Genomic DNA, 11,941 nt, shown 5'->3' on the forward strand with positions numbered 1-11,941 from the left:
ATGAACAACATCTAAAAATTTACTAACTTTCAAATTTTCAACTTAAATCAAGTAGTATTTTGTTTTAGGATTCCAAAACATCAAAATTATAAGAAAATGAATTAAATTAACTTACCAAATTAAGCCTGGACCTCAAAAACCCCAATTCTCCTTTTTTTCTTTTCTTTCTCCTTTCTCCTTCTCTGTTTTGTTTTTCAATTCTGTTTCTTTCCTTCTTTTCTATTTGTTTGTTTTTATTAGATAATATAATACATATACTTAACTTTTAAGTAATATTATTATAATATTATAATATATTTTAACTTTAGATTTTTAAATAAATATCCCACCTCAACTTTAAGTAATGGCATAATTTCTTCTTTGGTCCCTTTAACTTTCTTTAATCTATAATTAAACTTTTATCTCTATTGCAATTTAATCATTTTTTATAATTACTCATAATTAAGTCAAATTCACCTAATCAAAACCTAATTAAATACACAACTAACTTCGTAAATATTTATAAAAAATATTTACGAGTCTGATTTACTGGAACAGAGTCCTGGGAATGCATTTTTTTTAATTTTGTCCTTTTTAATCATTTAACCATCGAAACGTTAAAATTTCTTAACGATAATTTAATATTACCCTAATGACACTCCGTAAATTTTTATAAAAATATTTACGACTCAGTTTATAATATCGAGGTCTTGATACCTCGTTTTTTACCCAATTTACCTAATAATTTATTTTAAATCACAAAATTCACTAATTCAAAAATATTTTTAAAATTACATTTAACTTATAATTATTAATTAATAAAATTTTCTAACTTTTTCATCAGATTAGTGATCTCAAATCACTGTTCTGACACTACTAAAAATTGGGTTGTTACACCTAATCTTCATCGTCAATTTGAATCTTAACGTTCTTTAAATCATTCAAAAAAATAATAAATTGACTGATGTGATCTCTAAGGTGCTCACATTCTTTCATGCGAAATGTATACAACCGTTGTTTCAGCACTAATTGGTTAGTTAGAAACTTAGTCATGTAGAGGGTTTCTAACATTTTTCATAAGGTAAATGTCGTTTTCTCCATCAAAACCTCAGGCAACACATTATTTGTTAAACATAATTGAATCATGGATAAAATATTTTTATCTAACCCATCCCATTTTGATTTATCCATATATGCAGGCTTCTTCTCTATAAGGACCTTCTCAAGATCGCTCTGAATCAAAATTGTCATTATCCGAACTTACCACAAATTGAAATTTATGATGCCATCTAACTTATCAATATCAAAATTATTGCTACCATCTCTGAACGAGTTGATTGCAGAAATCAAACTAGCTATTGATACCAATTTGTTAGGAAAAACCCAATTAAGCAACAAACAAGTAAAATAACGAAAAATTGAAAAGATTCAACACAAATATTTTACGTGGAAAAACTCCTCTGAAGAGGATAAAAAACCACGGGCAAAAATAATGTAACCAAAACGAAAAAAACAAAGAGTACAAAAGATAGAGATAAAACTAAACTCCGAAACATGAAATAAAAACCCTCAAAATGTAAACACAAAATTCTCTAAAATCTTGTAAAAACTAATACCTAAATTTGTAATGAGTTATCTTTTTAAGGTGGAAAAAGGACCTAATTAATTATAGGCTAAATTTGTAGGTCAAATAATATTCAAATAACCTACACTAATCACAGTTTAACTGGAAGAAAAAAATTAAAAATACGAGGCATAACTCCACAATTTCTCGCGAGAAACTAATAATGTATAAAAATATGAGTTCGAAAAAGACTTTTAAACTAATTATTATATATTTAATATTAATTATATTACTAGTTTTATCATTTTAAATATCATTTTATTGTTTATAAAATTTATCAGATTTATAAATATGGATTTTAGTTTTATTGAAATTGAAATATTTGATTAAACCAATTTATTTGAAAACTTATCCCACTCAAAAATAAAAATTTTAATTTTATTAAAATACTTTATTTAAAATAAATACATTTAATAATAAATAAAAAAGTTAAATTTTATATTGAATTTTTTATCTTCATAGTATTACTTTTTTTATGAACAAAAAAGTAACATTTATGTAACTTTAATTTTAAATATCAAAATTTAATTAATATAATAAACAACTTTATATTATACATATGATTTTATAATTACCATATATTATTTATGAGCTATTATGATCAATTTATAAATTACATATTTAAAACAATAATTATTATTTCTCCAAACTCATATTTATATATATTATAAATTATCGATTATGAATTAATCAAAGACTATTTTATTCAATATTAATTAAAGTTATTTAAAAGTAACTAAAATTACAATTAAAATAGTGAAAATATTTAAATATTTTATTTAAAAAAATAACTAGCCACCAACCCTTAAATACCTGATTTAAAAAGCCTGCTCAAGCTTTAAACTTAAAACTTAAAACTTAAATTTCATTTTTAAATATATGTTCCTTCACATGATAAATTCTTTGCCTATTAACTTAATCCAAGCTTCAATAAACGTCTGTATGGGAACACATTTCGAAATCACAAAAACGATGTTACCGACCGACATTCTCCATGTTCCAAACATCCCATTTATTTATTCACTTTTCGCCAGCTCTCCTGACTCAAATGTACACCTTCTCCATCAAACATATCAAAAGAAAACACATCCATATGGTTAGGGATGATAACGGGATAAGATGAAGTGACTTTTCCCTAACCTCAATCTCTATTTCTTTAAAAATGATTTAAATGTAAAATTTTATACGAAAATAATTTATTTTTTATTGTGCACGTCGATGCTGTCATTTTCATTGACGGCACCACCCTTTCATCATTGAACAATCATCAGTTTCTTTTTAATTAATTATTTTAGGTTCCGTCAAATAAATTAATAGTACTAGATTGAAGTGTGATTATATAAAACGTTTAGGGATTTGATGAAGTGATTACCCATTTTAGAGTTAACTGAAAAATGTGGTAAGCCGCACCAAATTAAATGCTTTTCAATTTTCTTTTATCTATTTGCATGTTAGATATGTTCTCTTTTGAAAATAAATTTAAATAACACTTAAAAAATACAAGAATAACAAAAATAAGCCCTTTTAGTTTTTTTTAAACAATAAACTTAAAAAATTATATAAAATTCTTATTTAAATTACTCAAATATATCCTTCAAAAAATTTTCTTCACGTTTATTTAAATTTAAACATTTTCAATTTAAATAAGAATTTTATATAATTTTTTAAGTTTATTATTTTAAAAAAATGAGAATGATTTATTTTTGTTAATCTTATATTTTTAAGAACTGTTTAAATTTAATTTAAAATAAAAAGGATAGACTTAACATGCAAATAACTCAAAAGGTTGCAAGCATTTAATTTAGTGCTGGCATACCCTGACGCGCACCCTTTTTTCAACCAATCTAAAGGTTAATTGTTTCATTATGTCCCTGAACATTTTATATAATCACACTTTAGTTCGGTGTTGTCAATTTATTTGGCGACACCTTTAAAATTTATTTTTCTTTTAAATGCAATCGTTGGCCAATGATAGGGTCAGTGTCGTCGATGTGTCTGACGAGACTGATAAACACTGCAAAAATTAAATTATTTATATACATGATTTTTAAGTTGAATCATTTTCGTAATTTATAAAAAAAATTCTTCTAAAAGAAGCACAACTTAAATTTCACTTATAAATATTGAGTTGATTTTTAAAATACCAACAAATGACTTAATCATTTTTCTGTATTGCTTACAAAATGAAATAAAAATTATATAAAGTCTTCTAAAAGCACTGAATATTATTAAATACTATAAATTTAAAAATTATAATTTTAAAATATGAAAATAATTAAATAAATTAGAAAAAGACATTTTAATAAATATATCAAGGTGAGATGAGGGCAGATTCTACTCCATAAAATCAGTGTAGATGGATTTAGAGGTGCTATTTTTTTTTTCTCAAACCCGACCTAATTTAAAGAAAGTTAACCCGATTCAACCTCCTTATATTTGATATTTTTAAATTAAATAAAAATTTAGAAAAATATAATACACTAAGTGTACTAAAAAAATGTAAAATTAAAAGTTTTCTAACACATTAAAAAATATTTATATTAAAAACACTACCATAAATATGATAAATATTTTATTATATTAAAAAATACAAATAAATACAATAAATATTGTATTGTATTAAATATAAATTTTAAAATTTTATATTTTGGGTGGAGTTATTTAGTTGCATAAATTTTATTAGGTTTTGAATAATAAATTTAATTGTTATTGAGTTAGTGATTTAATATAAATATAAAATTATCATTTAATATATATAATTAATATAATTGGAAAAAAAATCTTACCAAAACCCGATTGGAATCTTAAATTTTTTGAACATAGTTTGGTTGATTATTTAATTCGGATTAACCATTTGTAGAAATTAATTCCAACGAAAACAAAAAGGCAAATGGTACATGCTCATAAAAATGGTTTCTTTTTATTTCTTTTGTGCTTATACAATGGCTATTCTATCAACACTGTCTTCAACTTTTATATGATCTTATTTATCAATAATTTATTTTTTATTTCTTTCATTGGTCTCTCTTTCTCTATATCCCCACTTCAAAGCTCACCGAAACCAAGCACACGAAGCAGTGGTTTGGCTCTCATCCCCTGTTGCCATTACTTTATCCTTACGACATGTCAACCCCAGCTCTCAACTCCACAATGCTCCATCCCAATAGCCGAGTTGTTGGCGGAACCGAGAACAGCTGGTGCCGTGCGGTGCTGGGTGGCACTGGCATTGCCGTCTTGGCCCTCCTTATTTCCAAAAACCCTGACCTTTCACGCCTCCGTAGTGCGCTCCACAAGCTACAGAATTCCCACCCCATTCTTAGGTCTAGGCTCCATTACAACCCTGCTTCCAACACTTTCTCCTTCGTTACGTCTCCTTCGCCTTTCATTCAAATCAACTCCTTTAACCATTCCGCAACTTCCAACATCCTCGAAAATCTTTACGGCCAAGAAACCCAGAACGTCACACTCCTTCATTTGATTCTTGAACACGAACTTAACCAAAATTCTTGGCTTGCTTCTCATAATCCGAATAGCCCTTCATTTAGCACGAAAAATGACGTGTTACACGCCAGTGTTTACGCCTTGCCTGGTGCAAAGTGGGTGGTGGTGCTCCGCCTGCATGCCGCCGCATGTGACAGGACCACAGCGGTGTCATTGCTGCGAGAGTTGCTAACGTTAATAGGTAGGGAAGAAGAGGAAACGACGCCGCAGAGGGAAGAAAAGGAAACCATGATGAACAAAGGAGAGGTTAGTTTGGCGATCGAAGATCTTACTCCTAAGGGGAAAACCAAGAAAAATGTTTTGGCACGAGGAATCGACATGCTTGGCTACTCTGTTAATTCTTTCAGTTTCACAAATTTAAAGTTCAAAGATGCAAAGTTATCCAGATCTGCCCAAGTAGTGAAGTTGCTGATCAACCCTGATGACACCGAGAGGATCTTGACTGTAAGTAATTTAGTAGTTAACAAAAATTTCCCAACATTTGCTGCCTTGTAAAGAAGGCCTTACAAGTTGAAAATTTTCAGGGTTGCAAGGCAAGAGGGATTAAGTTGTGTGGTGCATTAGGAGCAGCTGGGCCGATTGCTGCACACAATTCTAAATGCTGTTCAGATCATCAAAAAAAGAAGTATGGAGTTGTAACACTCACAGATTGCCGCTCCATCCTTCAACCTCCTCTCTCCAATCTCAATTTCGGTAGGCAAAGTTCAAATTGCCAAAAAATGTCTTGAAACTCTTCCTATTCAAATGAGTTGTCAAAATCGAAATCTTATGTCATCAGTTATATCATCAAAGCTAGTTTAGACTTGGACTTCTATCATTAAGTTTGTCCTGAAATAGATATTTATGTTGGAGGTTGGCCTTGCTATTTGTTTCTGGAGAATCCATCACATGACAATTCATAGCTGACCCTATACCAAGTACTTGGGTTCTTTTTCCATATTTGTTTAATAGAAAACCAATGAGGCTCCTCAACTTTTTTTATTAGGAGCAAAAGACCAAACACCCAAGTTGCATTCGATTTGTAATTTACTTCAATGGAACTCTTGAAAATTTGTAGGATTTTACCACTCAGCTGTTCTAAACACGCATGCCATCAAAGGAGGAGAGAAGCTGTGGGACTTGGCAAAGAAAACATACACATCGTTTGCGAACTATAAGAAGTGCAACAAACACTTGTCAGACATGGCAGATTTGAATTTCTTGATGTGCAGGGCCATGGCAAACCCTGGCTTGACTTCCTCTTCATCCTTGAGAACTTCTTTGATATCAGTGTTCGAAGACACCGTGATCGATGAGTCCAATGACCAGCAAAAACTAGTTGGTGTAGAGGACTACATGGGGTGCGCTTCCGGTCACGGCATCGCCCCTTCCATTGCCATTTTCGACACCATCCGCGACGGATGGCTGGATTGCATTTACGTTTATCCTTCGCCATTGCATTCGAGGGAGCAAATGAAGGAGCTGGTTGATGCTATGAAGTGCATTCTCGTGGATGCAGGGAACAATAATGGTACTGATGAAATAATTAAACCATAGACTATATGAGGCTTATAAATGTCTGTTCTTTAAAGCCTGAGAGCCACCCATGGCCCTCTACAAATCGCGTTTACCCTTCCCCATTTACGATTACAATGTTCCCCTTTCATATCAATTACAGTTCATTGTGGTTGAAGAACATTGTATAGAATTTGAGTTGTTTTTAGCCAAAGCAGAAACTGACTATATCAATGTTCTAAGAATGCTTATCCTCGTTATTAGCATTTTTATCTTTCTAATTTAAATTATTATTAATCCGTTAGTTTGAATTTAATTTATTATAGAATATATGCTTTATATTATACTTGTTTAAAGGTTGTGCTATTTGTCTAAAACTTAAATTTTTGTCTGAAATTTAAGAAGGTTTGAAAAAAAATTTATTAGGCCTGAAAATGAATTTGGGTTAAGTTGGCTTGAAATATTAGTTAGGTTCAAGTTCTAATATTTAGTGCTCGAGCTTGACTTAGCTTATTTTTTGTATATTTGATGTTTGTTTTTACGATTCATGTTCAAGATTTATGGTTGTTTCTCTTAATAATGTCATATTCAAAGCTCGTTTTTAAGTTTATAATAAGATATATATATTTATATATATTATGTAATTTATATTATACAAAAATTAAATAAGCTAACTATAATGTAAATATTAAAATATAGGTTAAGTTGTTGATATTTTTCCTTAAAAAGATGTTTATTATTATAAATTTAATAAAAGAAAAAATATATAATGCATTGATATATAATTTTTAAATGTTAAATAAAAATAAATATGTTTTTTTTAAAATAATATGAATAAGTTTAAATAGGTTCAAGATAAATATTAGTAAATATTAATGAATTTATCCAAAATTTGAGAAATGTAATTCAAAGCTTAAATAATTATGTATGATTTTTAAGAAATTTCACTTTCAAAGACCCACCTAAGAAAAGGCAAAACGGATATATTATCAAATTCGTTCAAACTTTTAGACATAAATGAACTCAAATAATTTGAATAAAATGTTCCTCAAAATTAGTGTAAAGAGAATAAAATTTACTCTATAGTATAAGTATTAAATATTGGGTTTTTTCTTTTATTTTCCTCTTTATATTAGGAAGGTTTCTAGAATCTTGTTTTGAGTTTTAGGGTGGTTTTGGATGAGTGGTGCGTTTACTTGCAATTAGTGTAAAAATAGCGGTGGCGGTGAAATTAGATACTATAGCGTGAGACAAAAAATAAGCTAAACACACCGCACCGTACCCAATTGTCCATCCAAACCCACCCTTAGTTTCTAAAAGCTTTGGGGTCTTTGATTCTTCTTTTATGGCAACATATATTCGTTGTATTGAGGGCTTCGTTCTGTTTCTTTTTTCCTATTCGTTGAAATTACGGTGTCATTTTTTTCTTAAAAGTTACTATTTCTTCTCGAGTAAAGATTGAATGAAACATGAATGCTACGTTTATCTTTTATCTCTTTTCAATTATTTAATGATATTTCAATAATTTTTTTTTCATGTCATTGGTACATAGTTTTGATAATTTTTTTAACCTAAACCCCGAACTCGAACCTCGAACCTTTAACCCAAAACTCAACCTTTTGGTTTAAGGTTCAGGATTTCGAATTTCGAGTTTGGGGTTCAAGGTTAAAGGTTTCAGTTAGAAAAATTATCAAAATTATGTATCAATGACATGGAAAAAATTGTTGAAATGTCATTAAATAATTGGAAAATGATACATGATGACATAATGCCCTTGTTTCATGCAATCCTTTCTCTTATTTGAATTCTCTGGAGTGCTTTAGTTACGAGTTGTCCTTCTCTCATTGGGTAACGGTGAAGAGTGTCAATCATGCCTTTGTGGTTGTTTTCTTAAGCTATTTTGAATGCATCAACGTCGATTCTTGAAAAAGAGTGGATGAGTTTCATTATAAACATAAATTTTGAGTAAAAAATGATTTGAAAATTTGAATTCAAATTTTATTATTAACTTTGATATATAGTTACAATATTTGGATTTTTTTATTATAGAGAATTTTTGTTAGACTCTTATTTTTTATAGAGCTTCTATCTAAAATTCGTTTAGACTTGAATTTTGATGGTTGAATATGCTTTAAGGATTTCTAGATTAGATTTTGAAAATGGGTTTGTGCCTCATTTCTTCAGTTGAATTTGATCAAAATATGACTTTCTTCAGAAACATATTTTGGCTTCTCTTCTTGGATGAACTGGATTGAAAAACGGATTTTTTAGAACGTATACGACGTTTGTCAAAATTTCTTTAAGTTCTTTAGTTTCTTTAGAGAATTTTGTAGAAAATTTTTAAATTTTTAGATCCCATTAACTTGTGAATATTGTGTTGAATGATTTTAAAGTAACGCATTTTATAGTGACAATCAATCAAATAAAAGAGAGTTCTTGTAGAAGTTTACTTTTTTATTTGAGTATTGAATATAATCAATCTCATTAGATCATGTTAAAAATAATTTTATGTTGGTTAACGAGAATTTGTGAAAGATAATCATTTTGATGTAGGTCACATTTGTGCCTTTGGTATGGCCATTGACATCGACTCCTCGCAAGCGGCACTCATCCCCCCTCTCTTTTCATGATCTATTCCTCTACCTTTTTTTCTTGGTTCTCTTGATCCACCTTGTCCCCTCTCCTTCCACCACCTTGTGTTCTTTGCTAGCCATCTCCTTTTTCTAGTAAAAGGAGTTTAGAATAATAAGGTTTGCCTAAGGTTTCCCTTTAGTTCTTCCAACTAGGGATATTTCTTGAGTTTGTGGAAAATTGTGTTTTCTTAGGGGTTTTTTGTACTTTTTTATCTCGAGTTCATGACAACTTGGGTTGTAACACCCTTTTTCCGGCCTAATCATAGGTCCGAACTACAGGATGCTACAGTCGTTGCTGGAGTAACTACTGACAAATTCACAATAAAATCACCATTTTACATCATTAATCATGCAATCAACAATAGTACAACATTGAATATCAATGAACATTCTTTATTGGGTCTTATGCAAGCATACGAATGCTTTAAAGTCAACACGATATCAATTAGGGACCTTTTTGTAACATTTTAAAAATATTAGATCAAGTACACCATAAATAAATCATTCAAATATTCAATCACGTCATAAACACCTAGATATTATGATACACAATCAAATTCAAACCTTAGTCGAGCTTACAAAATCTCTTTTAATGACCCAAGCACAAAATATGACCAAATTGTAAGGTTTTCAAAGTTTCCAAATCAAGTATCGATACCCTTGCTAGGTACATATACCATTTTAAGCTTCAATGTTTCAAAAAAATCAATTTAAATCAAGAAGTATCAATACTAGGTTTGAAGTACTGTTACTTTCCTTTAGGTATCGATACTTTCTTTTGGTATTGATACTATTTTCACATTCTGCTTTGCAAAATTTTGATTGAAAAACGTAATGTACCGATACCTCATCTAACGTATCGATACCTTAATGCCAAATATGTCAAAATCCTTTATTTTGGTTCCTTTTCATGCCCAAATCCTCAACCTATGCATTTAGTGCCTAGAAGTACCTTAGAAAGTTGTTCAAAATCATCACCAAACATGCTTCAAACTTTCATTGTACAACCGTAACATCATACAAAACAATATGCCTTCTCTTGGAACCAGTTCACAACAATACATACCAATTCCAAATTAACCAACTTTCATATATCAATACAAGCCTTAAACTTATCATTTTTAATATGTAACTTTCTCACCATTCATACTTGTATTAACATATCATGCTAACATCATAGTCATGCCAAAATACTACCAAAATGTTCCATTCAAGTGATACATGAAAGACCATCATAAAATACACAAATTCATATAGCCATTACCAAACCAATATTAAGCATTAATCAAGACTCAAATTAACACTACCAACCAAAGTACGTACATACATAACCCTATATACATGCCACAAAACCAAGATTAAAATGGCTAAAAGACTACTGAAAAGATGGTGGGATAGTGTGATCTTCAAGTTGATCTGTCTGACACGTTTCACAAGTCGACAATCTATAGAAAAAGGAAAAAAATAGGTAAGCATTTCGAATGTTTAGTAAGTTCATATGGAAATAACTTAACATGCCTTGACATTTCAACTAGTTTAAGTAATTGAAACACAATTGTACAGAACATGACATTCCTTTGGCATCCTTATGCATACATACACACTTCACAAAATCACCAATAGGTTAGTCCATTAATACAACAAGATCATAGTACTCAATTCATATACAAGCACAACCATGCCATTTCATATCATGCTACTCAACTTTGATCATTTTGTAAACACATCAATCAAATAACATGATACAATTAAGCTTGGTATAACATTTTACAATAATAAGGTGAGTTCAGTGTATAACAGAGTAATATACTATTCAATATATTACCATACGTATAAATTCCACAATTCAATACCATTTGTATCATTTATTTAACGTATAACCATTTAAGAATGAGACTCGTGTCATTTCACTATCATTTCTCTTTTCCATTAATTCAGTAGCCCGATGGACTATAATAAATAAATTTGGATACACGGGTAACTACACTATACCAGATTGCTCATAAGAGCTCAAACTACAACACACCAGGCCAACAAAGTGCAAAGCATGTAGGCACCATGTCATCAGTAACAATCCATCCCTCTACCACACCAGTATAACTTGGTAGTCCGCAATAAATGCTGGATTTCAATATAATCAGTAATATCTTCGTACCATCACATATATCCCATACAACGCGCAAATAAACCTATTGGCATGTCAATTGTATCCTATCCTTTAATACGTTCACGTGGGCACTTATACCATATATAATTCATTCACTTAACTATCTCATAGTCAAAAAATTATCATTCAAGTATATCAACTTTCCATATCCATTCAAAACATCGTATTCATTCATAATAATATTTTTCATACTTTACGATTTAGTCCATAGATGCCAAAATCATCAAATTATATTTAACTATACTAAAAGACATTACATTATAACACACACAAAAAAAATTATAATATAGATCAAACATAACATAAACAACCTGGCAAAAATAACAACAAACAAGGTGTCAGAGACTAATATACAATTTTTCCTTTTCTACAATTATCTTCTAATTTATTCAATTCCCAATCTATAATAATTAATTTCAATATATCAATAAAAACCTATTATAAATATATATCAATTCAATTTCATTTTTAGATGTCACCTATTTTTTTATTTTATTCAATTTAATCCCTAAAACTAAAATAGTCATAACTTCCAAATTTGAG

The 11,941-nt window shown here is 29.5% G+C and overlaps 1 protein-coding gene across 1 annotated transcript; it reads left to right on the top strand.

Annotated features, from left to right (window-relative positions):
• Positions 1–4,597: 4,597 nt before the first annotated feature.
• Positions 4,598–6,887, top strand: LOC107908160 (uncharacterized). Its single transcript, XM_016835413.2, has 3 exons — positions 4,598–5,548; positions 5,629–5,797; positions 6,162–6,887. The coding sequence occupies exons 1-3, from the start codon at positions 4,727–4,729 to the stop codon at positions 6,638–6,640; spliced, it is 1,470 nt and encodes a 489-aa protein (XP_016690902.2). The 5' UTR covers positions 4,598–4,726; the 3' UTR covers positions 6,641–6,887.
• Positions 6,888–11,941: the final 5,054 nt, after the last annotated feature.

The sequence above is a fragment of the Gossypium hirsutum genome, chromosome D09 (assembly GCF_007990345.1).
Source record: "Gossypium hirsutum isolate 1008001.06 chromosome D09, Gossypium_hirsutum_v2.1, whole genome shotgun sequence".
In the NCBI taxonomy this organism is placed as follows: Eukaryota; Viridiplantae; Streptophyta; class Magnoliopsida; order Malvales; family Malvaceae; genus Gossypium; species Gossypium hirsutum.

Excerpts from the sequence above, each read along its gene's own strand:
- LOC107908160 (XM_016835413.2), top strand. The coding sequence starts at position 4,727 with ATGTCAACCCCAGCTCTCAACTCCACAATGCTCCATCCCAATAGCCGA. Across the intron at positions 5,549-5,628 it reads ACACCGAGAGGATCTTGACT|GGTTGCAAGGCAAGAGGGAT; the intron begins GTAAGTAATTTA and ends GAAAATTTTCAG. Across the intron at positions 5,798-6,161 it reads TCTCTCCAATCTCAATTTCG|GATTTTACCACTCAGCTGTT; the intron begins GTAGGCAAAGTT and ends GAAAATTTGTAG.